Source organism: Gymnodraco acuticeps, unplaced genomic scaffold (genome assembly GCF_902827175.1).
Source record: "Gymnodraco acuticeps unplaced genomic scaffold, fGymAcu1.1, whole genome shotgun sequence".
NCBI lineage: Eukaryota > Metazoa > Chordata > Actinopteri > Perciformes > Bathydraconidae > Gymnodraco > Gymnodraco acuticeps.
In genome coordinates this window covers 1,930,979-1,954,672 of record NW_022989890.1, presented here as the reverse complement: position 1 = coordinate 1,954,672, position 23,694 = coordinate 1,930,979, and the positions used below count along the sequence as shown (strand labels likewise).

General features: G+C 43.0%; 1 protein-coding gene across 1 annotated transcript; it reads left to right on the top strand.

Moving 5' to 3' along the window:
- Window positions 1–1,013: 1,013 nt before the first annotated feature.
- On the top strand, window positions 1,014–23,459 carry LOC117535331 (V-set and immunoglobulin domain-containing protein 10-like 2). Its single transcript, XM_034199780.1, is given in 13 exon segments — window positions 1,014–1,083; window positions 2,011–2,364; window positions 2,466–2,741; window positions 4,033–4,274; window positions 4,276–4,309; window positions 5,107–5,394; window positions 5,476–5,733; window positions 5,823–6,113; window positions 6,874–7,227; window positions 8,203–8,325; window positions 8,426–8,450; window positions 8,555–8,655; window positions 23,142–23,459. Coding segments are annotated over 13 exon segments (2,541 nt in total). The 3' UTR covers window positions 23,267–23,459.
- Window positions 23,460–23,694: the final 235 nt, after the last annotated feature.

Genomic DNA, 23,694 nt, shown 5'->3' with positions numbered 1-23,694 from the left:
TGGCTGACTCAGTGTCAGTTTAGTTCCTGCTGCATTTCGGTCTCTGCCAAGTGAGTAAACTGATCTCTGTCCTTCATTCATTCATGACGCAAGTCTCACATTTCATGGCTCCACTTAACATTTCCTCCACCTCCTCTTTCTCTTTTATAAAACATCACTCAAATAAGGATTCTTTAAAACACTGAATATGAATATTTCTTTGTTTGTCGGTTAAGCATCTCATTATCTTCACATCTTTAAATGGTGGCCTGCAGCGTCGTGGCTGTCATTGTGAGGAAACACAGACCATTGCCGAGATGTCAGATTTCAAAATCTATTTTAATTCTTATCCAATCAATCGTTTTACTCTGCTCTCTCTTAAACTTGCACTAGAACAAACAAAGGGCAAAGAAAAGACAGTATAAACCCTTTTTAATCTCTGCTGGCTGAAAAGATGATGTTCATATCTTAACAACAGATTGGTCAGCATTCATACTTTTGCAAAACAGCACCAGTATCAACGTGGTGAAAAACAAACATTTGCACACCATAAATATAAACAATTATATTTAAGTCCAGATCAACATGACAGACTGTGTGGAGGAATGTTCATGTTAGGACCTTATTATTAGTTAATGTGCAGGTGCGTGCTTAAGTGCAATTGCGTGTGTGAAAGGCTAACCTGTCCACCCAAGTGTCTATAATAGATGAGCTCCGTATCACCGTGTTATTCTAACCCTGCAGGAGAAAGAAAGAAGGATAGAGGGATAGAGGGAAAGACAAAATACATGAATAATTGAGCCCAAATCAGTTTAGTAACCGTCCGTCCCTTCCTACTCTCAGTCTGTTGAAGTCAGTGCCTCCAACGGGATTCTCCCAAAAACGTCAGGACCTGAGAGAGGAAAAGATGCGACCTTTAGCAGCCGAGGGAACCTGATAGTAGATTTGTAGGGTCTGAAAGCTTCACATTTTCATCATCTCTGCTACATATTTGGCAATAAAGGGATTATTTGACTCAGGATCATCATGATACCATGGTGGCCCAACTGCTAGGGCTGGCCTTTTTGTTTCTACCTGCAAGCCTGGTCACCTCCACAACATATGGTAAGGACTTTCCAATATCTTTGAATTCATTTAGACGTATGTGTTTGATACATATTAAAACAAATGAGAAGAACTGCATAAGACTAATACAACTGTACTGGAGTACAGCACAATATGCTTAATGTCCATATTTGATACTGTACTTTTTATAGAGGTAAAACAGTAATAAATATATTGGCTACTTGTGAGCAAGGCTTTTAAAAAGTGGGAAGTTTCACAGTTGTAATCTAAAATGTGTGTGGTGAAAAAACTATAGCGACATTGTTTACATTTGGTCAAACTAATCTTTGTACAGTCAGGTCTCGTCACATATTGGCTGACCTATACACTCACTGATACTGATACAATACCCTTATAGACACATATATTCGCGTTGACAACTAATCAATCAGGCTCTTACTCTGAGAAAATAGTGATGTCAAAAAGTTCACTGCAATGAAATTCAATTTGGAGGTAATCGAGGAAGATAAGAGCAGAAAAAAAGAAAAGACGGTTGATCTATTGAATGTGGCTGGAAAATACTTTGACTAATCCGCCTACCTGTTTATGAACCCCTTATTGAACTATTACCGTGTAACTTAACGTGTAATCAATCCTGCAACTGAACACTCACAGGGCAAATGACACCCCCATCTCTTTTTCCTTCACACACACAGTCATGTTTCCATCACTTCAGAGGACATTACATTGACTTACATTCGTTTCTTCCCTAACCATAACCGCTACTTGCCTGATCCTAAACCCAACCTTCATTTTGAACCTAACCTTAAACCAAGTCTCACCCTGATTTACGTCATAGGGACTTGCATTTTCTCCCCAAAAGAAAGCTGAGTCCTCACAGATAACGGCTTTAAGTCCCCACAACACGAGTTAAACACACTCAAAAACACATTTGTTTGCATGTCTGTGTATCCTGTTCTCCTACAGAGGTGAAAATTAACGAAAACTGGGAGGTTTTGTATCGGGATACCAGTGTGTATGGTGTTCTGGGCAAAGCGGTGATCCTTGAGTGCGGTACAACCTTACCTGACGTGTACATCTGGAGCTTCACAAAGCCCGGGACTGAAGCTATTAAAGCTGTGGTGTTGGATTTGGGGAAAGGGCCGAGGATCCAGAAGCTGGCTGAGACGCTAGGGCGGCTCTCCATCATCTCAAACAGTGCATCTGTGAGTATCGAGCAGCTGCCAGTGGCCGCACATGGCCTCTACACCTGCCAGGCTTTCTACGACATGCCAGGGGAGCCGGTAGTCTACTACTACTATGTGCACCTCACTGTCCGAGGTAAGACCTTACACACTTTCTTCAGAGATATAATCTGAAAGCAGATGTTCTTGTGGGACCGTAAACATATCAACATGTTTGTGACCTTGTCTTGAATACAGTTCCTGTAAGTAAGCCTTACCTCCTGATGAGCGATGTCTCTCCAGTGGAGGGATCTACAATGTGGATGAGCTGTAATCTGGAAAATGGAACTGGGCCGATTCGGTATGTGTGGCAGCATGAGACCCGGAGCGGCAACATCTCAGCTTTTGCACAGGGAAACACCGGCGTCATCAACGTGACCGACGTCAACCGCAACCACACCGGCTGGTACCGCTGTGTGGCCAGCAACGCCGTCAACAGCGAGACCTCTAACCGGTTATGGCTTGATACTATCTGTGAGTACCGTTAGGAAAATATCACCCGTCACCGGCTTGAGCTTCAATGTCAGGATACATGTATTTATTATCCTTGCAAGAATGGAAGTAGTCATCACATACAGAGCTGCATGGGACAAATAGTTCCCACAACAGTGTCCTTTACATGCTTATATACAAGAGAGGGTGTTATTCAGTGACAAGATGCATGTACTGTATACCGGTTCAAAGCAGTATTCTGTGCTTAGTTCAGATTAGCTAAGGCCCACGTAAGCAATACACATGACAGTCATATGTCTATCTCCATAGAGGCTGAATCATCATGTTAACCGTTGTCACATAGCTATCATATGTCTAAAACAGTGTGTCCTGATGTTCTTCTAGGTAATCATACATCCTGTTACGTACACAGCTACGTAGGGCCTTTGTTATCATGTGCTGCTCTGATATTGGAAGAGCACATTCGGTATTTTATCAACAAGTACGTTTTTTGTTTAGCAAGGATTTTTCATTTTTTAAATAAAAAGCCTCTTAAACGCCAATTAAAACCATAGCAACAGTTTAAGGTTACAATCCTCAGGAACAGAATCTGGAGATGAGAATGCAGAACTTGTTATGCTTGGATGTCTTGCCTTTATTTCCTTTGGCATTTGATGTGCGAGTAAGCAATACATTGCTCAAATGTCATCATGTAACAAATTAAAGGAAATATTTGATAAATCATTTATCACACATAGATCAGCTTTTTTCTACGTCAAATACAAATTTATTTCAATTTGTTGTCCTCCGTTGTCTTGGCATTTGAAAACATGTTGTATTATTTATGCTTTGGATTTCTAAACCGGCTTGTACTATAAATGCCAAAAATATATATTTGTTCCCAGTGCTGTAGTCTTGTAATTTTAGCAACCCGTTAGATTGTAATGTTATTAAATTAAGGACTTACCTTTTGTGGGTTGTGTCTTAAAATGTTTTGGACTGGAATATATTTAAATTAGATTTATTTTAATGCAACTAAAACATTATTAAAAAACCCTCAATGTCTTCGAGGTGAGTGAAAGCTTTGAAACACAATTAGACGTGCTGGCAAGTATGCACATACACAGTACAATAGCAACTCACTTTTTATGAGAGGGATTACATTAATGGAAAGGGTGTTAATGATATTGAGGACTTTTTAAAAAGAAGCTCTTTTGTTGGTTTGAGTACTGAACTGTTGTGACAGACTTTATAAATGATGTGTGTCGGTCCTCACAGCTGCATTCATAACATGTCATTAATATCTTAATGAGTTCATCCTATTTCTGCTCAGTTGGCCCGGACATCCCTCAGATAGACGTGACTCCGTACAGCATAACGGAGCGGGGGTATTCGGCCCTGGAGAGAGAGACTGTTTCTCTGCTGTGTCAAGCCCAGTCCAACCCGGCCAGTCAGTACGTCTGGTTCTACAACAACTCCCAGATCTACACCGGGCCGCAGTTAACCATCACCAAGATCCTCCGCATGCACACTGGCGACTACGCCTGCTTGGCACAGAACACTTACCTCAACACCCCGCTCCAGAAAAACCATCAGCCTGACTGTCTACTGTGAGTGTGACCTCTGACCTCTCCATGCCATCAGCCTTCCTGCTCCTCTGAACCTCTCCACTCAATCCTAACCTGTGTTCTTCATGTTTGGTGCTACAAATGGCAAGGAGTGTAAAAGACTGAGATGATATTTAGGATTTGACATTTATAGTACGAGACTAAGAGAACACAAACCCAGGATCCTAATTGCCTTTGCTTTCCATTTTCATTAACACTGAATCACCTACTCAAACATAACTCTCTAATAATTTCACCTTCAACAAAACGTTCCTGTTTTCAGTGTAACACAAAAACCTCCTTTCCTTCCTCTGTTTTAAACATCCATACTTCATTCAATTCATTCCCTCTCACATCTCAAGCTCCTTATACTTCAAAACAGACACAAAAACGTGTAAATCCACACGCATTCAGACACTTACACACAAACACACAAAGCAGAGTGTGGAAGTGCTGCAGCCCCAATCTTCTGTTCGGCCTTCTGGGAAGATGATGGGACTCTCTGGCAGGTACCTCACTGTGATGTCACAGCAATGGCTGATTGGCTAGAAGGCCAATTATTGTCATTCTGCTCTATTGCTTTCTGTTGCTGAGTTAAAAACTTTTCTGCTAGATACCCAAATCATGAGTCTGAGACAAAACAATGCATCACCCAAGAGCGATGGAGAACATTCTCTTTACACACACATCTTTCACATTAGAAAGTGTTACCCAAAAAGAGATGATTCATACCCAACACCCTGAAAACTGTAGCCCGGCACACACTTTGCCTTGTTACGCTCTCTATCTTATCCCCGCAGACCCCCCCGATGGCTCCCCGTCCTGCTCTGTGGAGCCAGCTCTGAATCACACCTCTCTGAGGCTGCTCTGCTCCTGGTCCGGGGGATTTCCCTCTCCATCCCTCCACTGGAGCGGACAGCTGAAACAGTTGGGACAAAACGAGGTCGACACTGAGCAGCAAACAAATCCAGTGACCAACACTGCCATCTTGCTGCCGCCTGAAGGCCTGGTTTCCAACAACAGCTTGTTTACTTGCATGGGCTCCCACCTGGCACTCAAACAACCAACAGAATGCAGCACACGTACATGTAAGAAAAATAAAGACAAGTGAGTTCACTGTTCTCCAAACCTCTCACATCTTACTTTACATTCTCCTCCACCTCAACCAGATATTCCCACTGCAGAGCCGGTGTGCTTTGCATATGTGACAAACAGCAAACAGTATCTGATGCTGTCCTGCTCCTGGGATGGAGGCGCCCCTAAAGCCTTGGTGTGGTGGGAAGGCCCGGGCGAACAGGGCAAAGGCGGTCAGGAAAACTCCAACATCTTGATCCTTCGCTACGGCACTGCCCGCAACGGGAAACCCTACACCTGCTACGCTAAGCATCCACTTCTGGTCCAAACCAAAACCTGCAGGCTCACACTGGGTCAGTGCACATTGTCAGCAACACTATTATGCTTTATAACAGGTGATATGGTTTATTCATTAATTTTTGTATTCACTTGTCACCTGTAGAGGCTCCTCAATTGCTGACGCGGAGCAGAGTTGTTTCTGTGTATGAAGGGAGCGATGTTCAGCTCACCTGCAACCTCAGAGACAACTACCTTCCTGTCAGTGAAATCACCTGGTTCAACAATCAGGGTGTGGATGTCCAAGACACCTCCAAGTATGCTCTGCTGCGAACATCTGCATGGGCCAATCTGACTGTGAGGGACACGAAACAGACTCAAGACAGCGGCGAGTACAGGTGCACCACCTCCAACGCGGTGGGAGGAACGGATATCAACGTCACTTTAGTGGTTAAAAGTAAGTTTTATTTTTTAACCTACATATGATGTGTTACAGCTATTGCTTTCTGAAGGAATAGTCTGACATTTTGGGAAGTATAATTGCTTTTTAGTGAGTGCTAGATAAGAAGATTGATGCCTCTGAAGTCTTTTCAGGAAATATGAGGGTATATCAAGCAGTTAGCTTAGCTTAGCATAAAGACTAGAAACCCTGGGCTAGGCAGCTCTTTTCATTGCATTTAATCACTGGAATCTGTTCATTATGAAAAGCCTTCTTCCAGTGAAGTTGAGGACTTCACTGAAGCTCCAACAGCACGTAGTCCCATTCCCTGAACGTTAGCTACCTATCTTGTTAACTAAAGAACGGTGAATTAAGTTGGACAAAAGTCCTACCATATAATGTACAGCACACTTCGATACATTATAAACAACATGTTCGTTGCTATTGCCTACCTCGAGACTTTCGAAAATGAGAGAGAGGTACACATTTACCTTGCGGTGCTTACGAGAGCTCTGACTGCCTACCACTCGCTCAACTAAAGCAAGGCCTTTAGCCAGTGAACTACTGATGAGAGCAGTTATTTGGATCAAAATAACATTTGCAAACAACTGACTTGAATCACCTACTCAGTGACAGGAACAACAATACTAAAAAAACTAGGCACAACAGCAAGCATTGTGTACAAAACCAAAATGTTACCTTTAACTGTTAAAGATTAACTTGTGGTCATACGGTAGTTTACATAGTATTTTTTGGTTGTGTTTTGTCTCTTAATCAGGGCACCCTATGCCACCCAATGTGACCCTGGTCAGCGTGATGTACAACAGCAAACAGCGTAACGAGGTGGAGCTGGAGTGGCAGCTGGAGGACGAAGAACCAGGAGGTTGGACAGGTTTTATCCTGCAGCATGTATGGGTGTCAGAGAGACCAGGAAGGAGAGGCAGCAACAACGATTCAAAGGAGGAGGCAGAGGAGAGGATCGGCCCACCAGTCTGGTACCAGAACATCATCCAGGACCCAGAAGTCAGGAGTCACACAGTCGGGCGACTGACACCGACCGTTACCTACCAGTTCCGCATCACACCTGTCAACCACCGCACCATCGGACACCCTTCTGCAGCAAAGACCCCAGGTATAGTAAGTGAACAGGAAAAAGACGGGATTAGGGACTTTTTGGCAGAGAACTGAGCAAAGTTAGGGGTTTGAGTTAGGGATGTGTTAAAAAATAGATGATTAAAGAATGGGCAAAGGCAGGAGAAACAAGTAATAACGTGATGTTTTTTTAAAAAGTTGACAGGTGAGTTAGCTGATTATTCAAACATATCTGAAACCGGTGTTCTGCTGTTATTTTTTTTGTTACGATGACTTTGATGACAGTCTAACATTTTTGTTTCTCTCTTTTTTGTTATCCACTTAGGTGAAAGACTCATACACAAACTAAAAAAACCTACAAACAATATCACACACCTAACAACACCTTCCACTCACTTCCTGTTTACCTCCTTCCCTGCCCTGCTTCTTGTGTTTCCTCAGTGTGCTTCTCCTTGTAAAGTCTTTGTGTGAGTGTATAAAAGGTTATGACCTAGCCAGGTAATTCTTTAGGAAGTTGATAGGCTTGTATGTCAGTGTAGAATAGGTCAGTGGTTTTTAACCCCTGTCAGGTTAATGTATACGGTTATCTAAACCAGAACTGAGCTCAACAGGGTTGACTTTAAAGCAAGCCTATAAAACTTCTTCTGAACGTTCAAGTTGTCCTTAAGTTACAGGGGATAACAGTAAGTGGTTAACAAAAAGCAATCAAAATCTACCTAAAATGTGCTAACATTAGCCATCATAAGCTACTGGTCATACCAAACCAAATACGGCTGCAGCAGCAAAACCACAAACTGAGCAAGGGTTCATTTTGTAGCTTATTGATTTAACCTTTTATTTGTAAGAGGAATAATTCCAAACAATGCTGTACAAAAACGCTGACATGGGTTGAGAATCACTAAAGGGAGTTAAAACATAACAACAGGACAATGTTAGATATTTATCAGGTAGAGGAACTGTGTGTGTTTTGTCAGAGGTTTATTATTTTGCAATGTGTAACTGTATTGTGTTGCAGCGGAGCCGAGCTACAATGCTTACCCTGCTGTGATTGGAGCAGCTATAGGCGGGATGTTCATTGCAGCCTTGATCACAGTGCTGCTGCTTGTGTTCATAATCCGCAACCGCAACAATAATCCTCGTGAGTCACAAACACAAGCACAAACATGATGATGAATTGAATTAAAAACAGAGTCACTGTCCCATTATGTTGCATTAATGGACTGTGTTTCTTCTCCCAGGACTACATGACTTGCTGTTTGGTTCGTGAGTATCTGTATTTCTGTCAAGCAGCAATGAAAAATGTAGTTTGTAATGATGTTGATAGCTAATTTGTCCAGAATTGCCATTAATCATTTTGGTATTTGTAGGCAGCACAGCCAGTCAAGGGAAAACATTAACTTCCCAGAGGATGAAGTGGTACGCGGGTCGGAGGGAGATATCGAAGAGATTGGTGGACCATCTAACCTAGGTGAGAAGAACCCCTTAAACATTTTAACCTGGTACTATTTACAGTACACTGCTTTTTTACATTTTACATTACATTGCATTTAGCTGACGCTTTTGTCCAAAGCGACTTACAATAAGTGCGTTCGACCAACAAAATACAACTTGAAGAAAACAGAATCATATAAGTACATCAGGTTTCATAGAGCAAAAACATTTCAAGTGCTACTCAACTGGCTTTAGAAAAGCCAGTCCTTTATTAGTATAAAAGTGCTTCGTTAATTTTCTGGTGTCTTTAATTCTGGACATGTTTTGTGAAACTTAAAACCCATATTTTTCTGTGGTATCATCATGTTGCCTCCCTGTCTTTGCAATAACCGTAAACATTTACTTACTTTACTTATGTATTGTCCTCTACAGATTTTAACCAATTATTTCAAATAATGCACACATGTAGTTTAGCTCTCCTCTATGTTTATGAACTTTAACCAATTGTGTTATCAAATAATGCACAAAGCAGTTTTACCATAGGCAGAGCATACAGTCACACAGAGCTACAGCAGCCTCTTGTCACGTTTGCCAATTTGTGAAGCACTTTGAGCTGCACCTGCTGTATGGAAAGTGCTATAAAGACAGCTCTACTATTAACACACCAAAACCACATTAGCTTTCCTGCTTAAGCTTAAGATGACTTCCAAAAACTTATACAGAAGATGGCTGTGTTGGAAATGAAAATGCAACGGTTGGAAGTTAACGTGGAAGTGAATGGACTATGTCGTGGGAATGACACCACTTTACCTGTGTTGCAAAATAATGGAGAAGGGTATGCTAACTCACAGCTAGTTAGCAGCTACAAGGATTCCAAGGAACAGGAGGTCTGTGTACCGGGTAATAAATCTACAAGTGGTACTCCTCCCTGGAACTCTCTGGGTGCAAAACCTAAGAGTAAATCATTTCCATGGGATTTGGGAGGACGGATAACAGGCAGAGCCCAGCGCTCAGAGATCTGTAATGCGACCGGCTGGCCTGCATTGTCATCACCCAGGAGGAGCGCCTCTTCAACCCCTATTCATACTAGGAAACAGCAGTGGACAGCTGCTAAAGGGAGAATTACAAACAATCCTCCTAAACCACCAAGTGTGCCAATCCAGAACAGATACGCTCCGCTGACCGAGAACCGGAGATCTGATGACCTGGATAACCTGTCCTCTTCACACAGCAGGGTAAGGACCAATAGCTACTCCAAAAGTAAAAGGCTAGAGGGAAAGCTAACGACTGGGCCTGCAACTCTGATTGTGGGTGACTCTGCTGTAAGAGATGTAAAAGGTCTGTGTAATAAGAACAACACCAAAGTACTCTGTTTTCCCAAGGATGTGGTCTCTGACTCGGCTGAGAAGATCCTGCATATTGGGGCTGAACATCTGACTGTGAAGAATGTGGTACTACACATTGGAACAAATGATGTTGTGAAACAACAGTCAGAAGTGCTGAAAAAAGACTTTAAATGTCTGTTGGAAACTGTCAGCTCTCTAAATGCAGATGTGTTCATCAGTGGCCCTCTACCACCAGTCAGAAGAGGAGTGGAGAGATTCAGCAGATTGTTTGCACTGAACATCTGGCTTTCAACTGTCTGTACTGACCATTCTGTTCATTTTATTGACAATTTTAACTTTTTCTGGGACCGCTTTTCAAGGCAAATGGAGTTTGCCTGAACAAGTCAGGAGTGAAATTGTTTATCTCTAACATATTCAACTGCCTGCGTCATCAATCTGTTCCCTCTGCCAAGGACAAGCAGCAAGAGGAATCAAAACAGGAGAAAGACACAACACATCGCGCAGAAAACCCTGAAGTATTATCACTGCACCCGCCTGAGGAATGTTCTGATTATGGGAGATATATGAGACACATGGAGGAGTCTCCACCGCCCGTCACCCCCCCCCCCTGTCAACGCCTTTGAGGATACTCCATTCACCCTTTCACCCTCGCCCACCCTCCTGGAGATCGCTGAACACACAAAGGAGATACAGAGGGTTGGCACCGATTCCTTCCTGGAGTTCAAAGACCAAACTAAGGCGATACGCAGGGCTGGCACCATGTCCTTTACCCCCGCTCCTCAACGACGCCCACCAAAATCACTGCAGAGACGCGCACCACCTCCCCCGTCTTCATCACCGCGCCTACGTCAACCACCTCCCCCCCTGGCAGCATGTCCTCTACCCCCGCACCATCTCCCCCGTCTCCATCACCGTGCCTACGTCAACCACCTACCCTCCCTTCAAGAAAGCATCTGCAGTCTCCGAAGCCTGATAAGAATGTGTGTGTACAAAACACAACAAACTCTTACTGATATGTGTGGGGTCCAGTCTCAAGGGCGTATGGCCCTCTCAACTCTTTCCAGGACATGTCGGGGCCCTGCCTGCCAGTAGCTTTGCCGATATCTGTGTTGATAGGTAATAGATTAAGAGCGGTGAATCATCTTAGAAACAGGAAGCGCTCAAACGTTTGTGTGAGTGTATCTAATTTAGCAGTGATTCCATGTCAGCCACAGCTTGTTACAAAAAACATGACTGATAGTGTGTTTAACAAACTTAAACTAGCTTTATTAAATGTCAGGTCTTTGGCAGGAAAAACATTTTTAATCAATGATTTTATCACTGAGCACAATCTCGATTTTATGTTTTTAACAGAAACTTGGATTGAACAAAATAACAGTGCAGCTGTTCTTATCGAATCAACCCCTCCCAACTTTAGTTTTATGAGTCAGGAAAAAATGCATAAGAAAGGAGGTGGAGTTGCTATTCTGTTAAATGATTCCCTTCAATGCAGGAAGACATTGTATGGAAACTTTGATTCTTTTGAATATGTGGCCCTTCAGCTGAAATGCTCCTCTCGAGCTCTGTTCCTAAATATCTATAGACCACCCAAATACTGTGCAAGCTTTTTTGATGACTTTACTGAACTGCTGTCTATAGTGTGTATTGACTTTGACCATCTAGTCATTGTTGGTGATTTTAACATCCATGTTGACAACCCCCAGGACAGAGGGGCTAAAGAACTGTTTTGTGTTCTTGATAGCTATGGACTGACTCAGCATGTGACGGAGCCCACGCACAATAAGGGGCACACTCTGGACTTAATTATCTCAAAGGGTCTGAATATCTCTAAGGTTGTGGTGACTGATGTTGCACTGTCTGACCATTCCCGTGTTTTCTTTGAGAGCTCTATTTTTGTTCACAAAAATGTTCAAAAAGAGGTAACCACAAAGCGATATTTAACTGAAAATACTAGGGAAATGTTTACTCAGAATTGTTCTACCACACTTGCCCCTGCTAACATCTCAGTAAATGAGCTAGTAGATCATTTTAATTCAAAAATTAAAAATGTTATAGATGCCATTGCTCCAACTAAGGTAAAGGAAGTGTCTGGCAAGAAAATATCTCCATGGAGAAAGGCCATGACCGTGAAAACAGAAAAAAGAGAATGTCGAAAAGACATTGGCGAAAAACAAATCTCCAGGTTCACTTTGACATTTATAAAGAGAGACTTGGCCTTTATAATTTGGAATTGAAAAACGCACGACAATCGTTCTTCTCTGACATCATTACCAAAAACAAAAACAACGCACGTGCCTTGTTTGCTACCGTCGACAGACTAACTAACCCCCCAGTGTCAGTAGCCTCTGAATTTCTATCCACCAGGGCGTGCAATGATTTTGCCTCCTTTTTCACTGACAAAATTCAGAAAATCAGACAAGCAGTCAGTGCCTCTGCATCAGAAACAGCAAATGTGTTGTCCCTCTGTCCACCTAACATCAATTCAAACACCATGACACAATTCCATCAGATTAATGATAAAAACCTAGAGGACATTATTCAACTTCTGAAATCCTCCTCCTGCTGCCTTGGTATTATTCCAACAGGATTTTTCAAAGATGTTTTGCCTTGCATGGCCTCAGATCTACTTCATATAGTAAACAAATCTCTTCACTCAGGTATTTTTCCACAGGCCCTGAAAACTGCAGTCATTAAACCGCTCTTAAAAAAGAATAATCTAGATGCTTCAGTAATGAACAATTACAGGCCCATATCAAACCTCCCATTTCTAGGTAAAATCATTGAAAAAGTTGTTTTTTCAACAGTTGAGTAACTTCTTGCATTTAAATAACTGTTTCGATGTGTTCCAGTCAGGCTTTCGACCAAACCACAGCACTGAGACTGCTCTTGTAAAGGTCTTTAATGACATCCACTTAAACACAGACAGTGGCAGAACTTCAGTGTTAGTATTATTAGATCTCAGTGCTGCGTTTGACACTGTTGACCACAGCATATTACTAGACCGACTGGAAAACTGGGTGGGACTTTCGGAAACAGTTCTAAATTGGTTTGAATCCTACTTAAAGGACAGAAACAACTTTGTTTCTATAGGTAAATACACATCTGAGTTGACAAATATGACATGTGGGGTTCCTCAAGGCTCCATCTTGGGGCCTCTTCTCTTTAACATCTACATGCTACCACTGGCTCAGATAATGAAAAACAACAAAATAAGTTACCATAGCTATGCAGATGACACACAAATGTACGTAACAATTTCACCAGGAGACTATGCTCCAATTCAAACACTGAGTAAGTGCATTGAACAAATCAATGACTGGATGTGTCAGAACTTTCTCCAATTAAACAAAGATAAAACTGAGGTAATGGTTTTTGGAGCCAAGTCAGAACGTATAAAAGTTAGCGCTGAGCTTCAGTGTGCAATGTTCAAAACAACAGATAAAGCCAGAAATCTAGGTGTAGTCATGGACTCTGACCTGAGTTTCAACAGTCACATTAAAACAGTTACTAAATCAGGCTACTATCACCTAAAGAATATATCTAGGATTAAAAGACTAATGTCACAGCAGGATTTGGAAAAACTTGTCCATGCCTTTATCTTCAGTAGACTCGACTACTGCAATGGTGTCTTCACAGGTCTCACTAAAAAATCTATTAGAAAGCTGCAGCTGATTCAGAACGCCGCTGCTCGAGTCCTCACTAACACTAAGAAAGTGGATCACATCACTCCTGTTCTGAAGTCTTTACACTGGCTTCCTGTGTGTCAAAGAATAGATTTCAAAAATATTGCTACTGGTTTATAAAGCACTGAATGGTTTAGGCCCAAAATACATTACTGACCTCCTGCTAAATTATGAACCATCCAGATCTCTCAGGTCTTCAGGGACTGGTCAGATTTCTGTCCCCAGAGTCAGAACTAAACATGGAAAATCAGCGTTCAGTTATTATGCTGCAAATATCTGGAACAAACTCCCAGAAACCTGCAGGTCCGCTGCAACTCTTACTACTTTTAAATCCAGGCTGAAGACTTTTCTTTTTGTCGCTGCTTTTAATTGAACTATTCATATCTTAAACTACACTGTAACTTTTATCCATGTATTTTTTCTTTTAATGTTTCTTTTATTAGCTTTTCTTTTTAATGACTGATTTTAAATGCCCTTTTCTTAATGTCTTTCATTTTTTGTAAAGCACTTTGAATTGCCTTGTGTTGAAAAGTGCTATATAAATAAATTTGCCTTGCCTTGCCTTGCCTTGCCTTAAGTCTACTTGCTCAACTTAAAAACAAACACACGTATCGTCATGCTCCACATTCAGGAGGGAAATGTACAATGCTAATGTCAGTTTTCAAGCTAGTTAGCAAACGAGCTGCTCTGCTGCTCACATTAGACCAGTGGTTCTCAAACCTTTTCTGTCAGGCCCCCCCTTTGGAGAAAAAAAAAAGTCGGGCCCCCCCCAACACAAATAATCAGGGTCAGTATCAGCGCCAGAGATTTATTTTGGGGGTGCTGTGGGGTAGCTTGACGTTTCATAGAGGGTGCTCAAACATTTAGGGTTTCCCATTAATGCACCGGGCGTTACAGTGGGATGTTCTACTGCAACAATCCCCACGCAAATACACAACGTACCCGCGACTGTTACAATGAAGGCTCGATAATCAGCTCACGGCATATAGGTGTAAGCAGGGGTAAAGTGCTATTTTTATAGGTGGTGTGTGGACCTCACATAGGGGGGTCCGGGGGCAAGCTCCCCCGGGAAGATTTATTTTTAAATATTGAAGTTAAAAGCATCAATCTGGTGCACTTTGAGAGCAAAATGAAGAGATCTATGGATACATCTCTCAACACTCATATGAAACAGAACTGTAAACAGATTTACTATTTCTTTATGGATATTTTACAAATCACTCCCCTTTTAAACTTTATACATTTTTTAATGTCATATAGTATTTCATACCTGTTTTTAATTTATTTATATTAATGGTGACCAAAACGTTTGAGACCCACTGAGATAACACTGAGAGAGTCCTTTAGCTCACTGAGCCTCTCAGTCTGACAGGACAGGACTCTCCTCCACTTTGTTGTTGAAAAAACTCCTTATATCCGTTAGCGTAGCTCGCTAGCACCAGAAGCTAACATCAACGATCTCCGGTACCGGTGCGCTCTCTCTCTCTCTCTCTCGCTCGCGCACGCACACAAAATGGCTCGTTCCACACACACACAGAGTCGAGCTTTAATGAAACACAGACACCCAGACGTAATAGTACTGTACTGTATCATATTATTTTCGAATCAATAATCTTTCAAAATATGATTTATTTATTTATTTTTTTTATAATCATTTTTTCTCCTGGTCTCTCGCGCCCCCCCCCTGTCATGCCTCTGCGCCCCCCACTTTGAGAACCACTGCATTAGATAGAATGTAAACCTACCTGCAAAGGTCCCTTTGGTCCGACTGGATGCTGGTGTTGTCTTTCCTATAATAACAACCATAAACGTTATATAATAAAACTCTACCTGCCGGTGTTTTGCAAACTTCATGGGAAGTTATTTTTCCCTCCTGCCGGCCGGGCTGCTGTCAATCACACACACACACACACACACACACACACACACACACACACACACACACACACACACACACACACACACACACACACACACACATCCTTGGGCAACTCAATTGTGGGGCCCGTAAATAATCAGGCAATATAGAAAAAAAATTAGAATCACAAAAATCACTTGAAATAAACATAATTCCAAGTTTTTGTCATTATGCTAATTTTTTACCCACTTAGTGGGGCCCAGTTTCTAGCAGTCAGCACTTATGAGGTCCATTATACACACACACACTTATATTTCTAGCTTTCATGTCTTGGAAGGGATCAGACACACACATATTTCTAGTTTTCATATCTTGGAAGGGATCAGAGTTACTAGAGACATTATTGAGTTGAATGGACTTTCCTTGTTACCAAAGAAACTGCAGAACAGCATCATGAACATTTACATTCTACTTTGATATTTTTTACACCAACAAATTCACATTGCTGGTAAGATAAGTCATTACTTAGGTGATTAGCCTCATCTTAACATAGAATATAACTAGACAGTAGACATGGCAGTAACATTGAAACACCATGGGGACCAAATCAATAATCCCCTAAAGATCATTTTGGTTCAACATTGTTTTTTCTTAGAGGTAACTATTGGTAATTCTTGAGAAAAAAGTATAATTAATATAAACTCTATACAACATTCTTTTAATGCAATACATATTTATTTGTATATTATTGGGGTGTTTCTATATCGTTAAAACAAAATGTACAACTTGACCAATCCCATGACCCAAAAAACAAAACAAACAGGCCTAACAAATCAGTAGACTTTTACCTCCTTTTGAGTTACATTTAACATTTAGGACATATTCTGGTCATTTTGAGGTTCAAATTTGTATAAAGTTTCTCTCCTGTGAAATGTTTCCATGCTTCAATGAGGGATTTTAGACTTTGAAAAACATTTACATGCACAAAAAGATATTTTCTACACTACAGGAGAGGGAAAACCCTAAAAGCAAAATAGGAAATCTTTGACAACATGGATGATTCTTTCTAGCAGCATAATCGGAATGCAATTGATTTCCCTTTAATTTATATTAGTTGACGATTCAAAGATTAGCATTTGGTTTGGTTTAGGTAAAGCCCCTAGTTTTGGTAGTGGTACTTGAAATCCTTCTTTCAACATTGAACGTATTTTTCCTTGGTTCAATTTTATTTCATTTACATTCGGAGAGCAGAAATTGAAATGTTCATGTAATACTTAACGGCTCCCCAGTCCCTATTTGTTAGGGCTTGAGGTTCGGCAGAGATACAATCCTTACATGCATCTTTCCCTGGAACCTGGTTCTTGATTGTCCATTTCGTAACCCAAGTGTTGTTCCACAGCAGCACTTTCCGCCGACGTCCAGCTGCGTTTCACAAACGTTTGTTTCCCTAGGTGGACAAATAATAACATGTCATAGGTTTAAGAAGTTTAAGAGCCAGTTATCATACAGTTAAGAATCTTATAAAAAATGTAAAAAGTACCCATATTGCAGATCTGAAAGAATGTTAATGGTGCGACACCTTCTGATCACTTTATTCCATCACAATCAGACACGCCATTTTGTTTGGTACTAAGAGTTTGATTATCAACAAAGTGATTGGCCAATTTATCTGTGAGCTCCCATTCATTTTGCAGATACAAACTAGCGTCTGGCATAATTTATAGAATTTATCAAAGTTGCAAAATGGTATTCCAGAAGATGTCCGTGTGGCTCATTTACAGTCCTGCCCCAGTGTAGTTTGTGACATCCAAGCCAAATACTTGAAAATGTCTGTTAAATCTGTTATGTTTCCTGCTATGTTGCAGAGTAAATTAATACACTTAATTTATTACAGACAGATACTTACTTAAATGTACATAATAATACATGTAAACATTGTAAAATGTAAAAGGTCTTATCTTGGTACATAGTGAAAAGGAAAGAATAAACATATTGTGGAGACAGCTCCATATTACTGAATTACCTCGGTAGTAGCACAGTCACTTTTTGATGCTTATGTGGACATAAAGTTCCAAGGAGAGCGTCTCGTCCTCAACTCCCTATTTAGAGAGAATGGACATCCATTCTCAGGAGACGGCTGACAGTGGTGCGGTTACCCAAAGTGACAGACCTAATTTTACCTCTATTTAGAGGCAATGGACTTCCACTCTCGGGAGAGGGACCTCCAGCATGTGTCCCTGAAATGAGGACTCAGAGGACAGGCTGCTTCACAGCACTATGTAACCCAGGAAAGAAGCTTGAAACCTGTCCATTTCATCCACATTTGACTCATGAAATGTACAGCAGAGTCACTGCTGTAAGCAGGGTCCCACATGCACACAGGCAGAGATCCAGGGTGCGGTGATTGAGGTCGGGTTGCAAGCCATCAGGTCAAGTAAATCAGGGATGCGCTTCTCAGCGGCCGCCGTCTGGCTCGGCAGATGATCCAGCTTGTTTCTCTTCACCTTAAACTGGTGGAGAGTGACAGACTTTTCAAGTCTTTCATGTTGGCTTTCACCTCTCTGATGATGTGGGTCATATCAGACTGGGTGAGCCTGCACGCCCGGACGGTGGCCAAACTGGCCATACAGTAGGCTCCAATGGAGGGTTAGATAGCCATATAACAGGTACTGGGTGATTGAGGTCGGGTTGCAAGCCATCAGGTCAAGTAAATCAGGGATGCGCTTCTCAGCGGCCGCCATGGCGGCGAGAAGCTCCGTCTGGCTCGGCAGATGATCCAGCTTGTTTCTCTTCACCTTAAACTGGTGGACAGTGACAGACTTTTTCATGTCTTTCATGTTGGCTTTCACCTCTCTGATGATGTGGGTCATATCAGACTGGGTGAGCCTGCACGCCCGGAGCTTTGACTCAGACAAGTACCTCAGGAAATGGTTCACATTCTTCAAGAACAACAGCGATGTTGTGACTGCCCGGCCCGACTTTACAATATACTCGCTCCAGCCACGGACCCTCTCCGTGTCTTTTAGGAACAGCCAATCTGACAGCCGGTTAACACCATGGGCCATGAATACGAGGAAGTTCTTTATCCGGCTGACATTGGACAGAAAACTTTCTTTCCGTTTTACTGTCGGTGCGACACCCTCACAATGATGTCTGTATGTCTGAATGTACGTCTCCATGCTTTGAGGCAACGTGATTTCACGCATGGTATTCCGCCGTCCCTTCCCAGTGGACCAGTGAGGAGAGGGCCAGTCCTCATTACAGGAGGCTGCTGGGGGCCGCATGACAGTCTTGCCCGGGGTATTGAGTGGGGTCTGACTACGGGAGGCTGCTGGGGACCGCATGACAGTCTTGACCGGGGTCCTGAGAGGGGTCTGACTACCAGAGGCTGCTGGAGACCGCATGACAGTCTTGACCGGGGTCCTGAGAGGGGTCTGACTACCAGAGGCTGCTGGAGACCGCATGACAGTCTTGACCGGGGTCTTGAGAGTGGTCTGACTACCGGAGGCTGCTGTGTTTATGCCGGAGGTACTTGAGATTGCCAGGCCCTTACATCGTATACATTATTCCTCTTCCTCAAGCACAGCAGCAGTGGCACACTGCTGCCTGGGTTTTAGCCCCTTTTTCAGCCTGGAGCGCAGGGTCTTCACCTCATCAATGAGGGCATCCTTCTGAGCCCTCAATGCCACATTTTCCAGCATCACCTGCCTGCAGTCCTCTTCGTCACACTCAGTATGTGGGGAGAAGGGTGGAGGGTGCACCGGGTATTCCTCCTCATTGTCTATATCCAATGATGTAGCCATTCCAATGATGGGATTAGTCTGTCTGAGGTCATGGAGCAATTGCAGGGCCACACTATGCTTCAGCCTTGCCAGGACCTGATGTGCTTCATCTCGGGATAACTTATGAGTTATGAGTGGCCATGAGTCACATGACGGTCCAGTTTATTCCCAGCATACGAACACCCTGTGATGGGACAGGGTTTGGTCCGAACATTTATTCTGCCACTAGCCATTTTAAGAATGATGCCTCTTTCCTCCAAGTTACGCACTGCATGTTTGTGCTTAAGGTGCTTGTTCAAAGCCAGATAGAAGAGTCTGCACACCGGACATTCGGACGACAGCCTTACTGAAACAGAGAATTGTATTTCAATTATTTCAAAGTCTTTTGTGTTTCTCCGTTTATATGCGTTAGCGTTACCGGTGATTGCAACAATGGGTTTGATGCTTCAATGCCTGGTACACGGACCAAGGGAGGACTTGGGTTACCACTTGGCTAAATGGTCCCACCTCCGCACCAACGCGGGGCTGGTGATGGCAACATTGGGTCCGATGCATCAATTCATGGTGCCCCGACCATGAGAGGGTTTGGGGTGCCCCGGAACCAGGCAGTACTCCAGCAGGAAACATGTTTTATGGTCAAAGGAGGAAAGAGTGATAGAACCGGGGTAAAGCAAAGAAAGGGTCCGAAAATAGTGACTTGTAACCCGGGTAGAGAGTATGTCATCTCTCGGTCCTATCCTCCACAACATGGTAACGTGGGGACAACAGTACCTCCGGGCGCTCCATCCCGCTCCGGCATTCACCGCAGCGGGGGGAGGAGGCATTGAACCCCTCACACCTGCCCCCGGAGGAGGCAGGGGAGTCAGGTACCCGGAGGGCGCACGGTGGACGGCCAGGGCGAGGCCGCCACACCGCGCTGGAGTCAGAGTTCCGAGTGTTGGAGCCGGGTCCCGGTGAAACGCAGGACGGAGCACCCGGCAGGAGCCTCCAGCAGACCCCCCCGCACGGTTCCCTCGTCCCTCGGAAGAGGCGGAGAGGTGGGTGTTTTTCATCTGCTGGCGGACTGCCGGGGACAACGCGCTGCTCTGGAGCCAGGCTCAGAGTGAGTGGCAGTGGGTGCCCGCGCACCTGCCTTTTACAGCGGGAGCACAAGCTGGTCTCGGGGAGGGAGAGAAGAGAGGAGCGGAGGCTGCTGAAACAGCCAGGGCCCTCCCCTCAAACACACCCCTCAATTTTGACAAGACAAACAGCAAGAAGAGTCCCCTTTCGACTCCCCTTGCATTCCTCCAGAGACCAGTTTGGACTTAAAGTTAAGAACCAGGCTGGGGGGGTCTCCAGGCATCAGAGAACCAGAGAAAAGGGGTGAAAATGGATAAAAATGTATCCGAAAATAGTGTCTCTTAAGGCGGATAGTGTCCCCTGACAACTCCCATCACATTCCTCCAGAGTCAGAAAAAGTCTAAGTTAACTTTTGGATGAACCAGAGAAAAGGGTGAAAATGGATAAAATGTATTCGAAAATAGTGTCTCTTAAGGCGGATAGAGTCCCCTGACAACTCCCGTTACATTCCTCCAGAGTCAGAAAAAGTCCAAGTTAAATTTTGGATGAACCAAAGAAAAGGGTGAAAATGGATCAAATGGATCCGAAAATAGTGTCTCTTAAGGCGGATAGAGTCCCCTGACAACTCCCGTTACATTCCTCCAGAGTCAGAAAAAGTCTAAGTTAACTTTTGGAAGAACCAGAGGAAGGGGTGAAAATGGATAAAATGTATCCGAAAATAGTATCTCATTATTCCGTGCCAACTCCCCTTGAATTCATCCAGAGACCAGTTCAAAAACTTAAAGTTTGGTAAGAACCATGATTGGGGGTCCTCCAGGCAACAATTGTATCCGATCCAAAATGCTCATGTAGCGGATGCATTCCTCCATGATGGAAAATAGCCCGTTTTTTTCTAAGTGCTCTCAAAAACCGGGTTTCCGTAGCTTGGAAAAGATTAATGAATTTTTTCGACGGAGGAAGGGAGGTCTCGATTCCCCTCTCCGTTGTAAAATGCAACGGGGGGGTGCAAATGTCTCCGGGGCTTCCGCCGGAAGCGCCGAAGACTTGAGCTTTTTGTAGCCCCTCCTCCGTTGGCACTTAGCCGTTTTTTCGAGAATTTCGAAAATCATGGATACTTCCATAACCTCGCACACCGTGAGACCCCGGACCCCCGGACTTAAGCACTCCCCCACGGACTAAACACAGATGTTCACACCCTCCAGAACCTCATGCCCCTGGTGACACTTAAAGGTGGTGGATTTGCGGTGCTTTACTGTCCGCCCACCAGCATCCATATTCGGCCTTATTCACAGCAGCACCACCCACCCTCCTGTGGAGGATGTTCTCATGGCCCTGGTAACACTTAAAGGAGGTGGATTTTGTGGTGCTTTACTGTCCGCACACCAGCATCCATATTCAGCCTTATTCACAGCAGCACCACCCACCCTCATGTGGAGGATGTTCTCATGGCCCTGGTAACACTTAAAGGAGGTGGATTTTGTGGTGCTTTACTGTCCGCACACCATCATCCATATTCGGCCTTATTCACAGCAGCACCTGCCCTGCTGGAGGTTCACACTTTAACTTTTTCTTTACCCTCCTCTGCCTTACACATCCTCCCACACTTGAGCACTCCTCACTCGGACTAAACCCCTCCATGCACACCCAGACTGCACCCAGAGAACAGGCTGCTTCACAGCACTTTGCAAGCCAGGAAAAGTGATTGAATCCTGGGTATACATGTTTTAAATAGTATGATACCTCCAGGGCGCATCACCACATTTTACAAGCCAGGGAAGGTGCCTGAATCCTGGGTAAACATTGTTTAATTGTTTAAGTGTTTTTAAATGTGTGAAAACAGTGTTTTGTCACTTTCAAAACTCTCCCGTCATTGCCCGGATAAATTGGGTCGATGTTGTATTCAATCTGACCGTTAATATTCCAGTGAGACGAAGTACGTACAATGACCGGAGTGATCCCATGTTCATTTTGTCCCAATACCGGAGCATTCCCTAACCCTAATCCTAAACCTAACCAAGTCTTCACCCTAAAATTAATGATTCCCCTTATGGGGACTTCCAATTTGTCCCCATAAGGGAGGCGAGTCCCCACACGTGACTGTGTAAACAGATTTAGGTCCCCACAAGTATAGTAATGCTAGACCATACACACACACACCCCTCCAGTGACCTAGACAAACATGTTATTGATATATCAATATTGTGAATATATTAAACTATTATGGTCTTAGACTTTGGATATCATAAAATGTGTCTTTACTGGTCTTAAAGGCTGCATTACAGTAAGTATTTCATTAATTACGTTTTAGTTTGTCTTTAACCATTTAAGGATACCCACATTGCTGATTATTATCAAATATCTCAACAAATATTGTTTTAAGGCACCTTAGTAAACCCTCAAAATATCATAACAATATTGAGAGATATTTGATGTAATCCCTATCACCCAGCCCTATTTCTATAATAATTAATTGTATATATAATTAACACATCTGTTCTGTTCACATATCTGTAGATATGAACATTCACCAGATCCTAGTTTACCTCACATTATTTTTTATTTCTATTAATACTGCTAATACATGTGTATTCTTATTTTACTGTTATTGTTATTATGTGTACTATCTGGGTTTCTTTATCTTTCTGTGCTGGTATGACACATGGAAGGTCCAAAACAAAGGTCCATCATATTTTATTGAAAGCCATCTTTGCTAATAAAATATAAATCTTTGTTGATTGCACATGTTTCAAAGTATTTAAATCCTGATGATAAACCTTTGTGTTGGTGTTTTGCAGGTCCCACCATGCCTTTACCCCGTGCAGCTTCACCCCTCGCCCCCAGCAAAACCCCTTCCCCCTCCCCTGGAGACGACAATGAGCCCGTCAGCGTCACCATCACCGTCAAAGCTACGGGCTCATAATTCTACCAGGAAATCACTCACTTGATTGTAATTTAACCTGGAATGGATAGTTTTTTGTAGACAGTTTGTAATGTACTGTACAGCCTGTGACTAACATCTCAACTTAACTACAACAGTTCTCCTAATGTCACACAAGGATTCAGCATGGACATAACGATGCATTGATTTTTAAATTAAACTATATGAATGTAAACTGGTCAGCCAACTGGAATGTTTTTTAATGTTACAATTTAAAGTGTTATATAGGTTTTGGTGCATGTAAATGGACTTCAAAGGCTTATAAAAAGGTCACGCCACGCCAGAGGAAGCTTCTCCTGTGACACTGACATCACTATGTAACACTCGCCTTTCTATTGGCTAGCGCTCCAACGTGATGGGACATCTCTAAGCTGTTGACCAATCAGAGCAGACTGGGCTCTGGTTTCAGA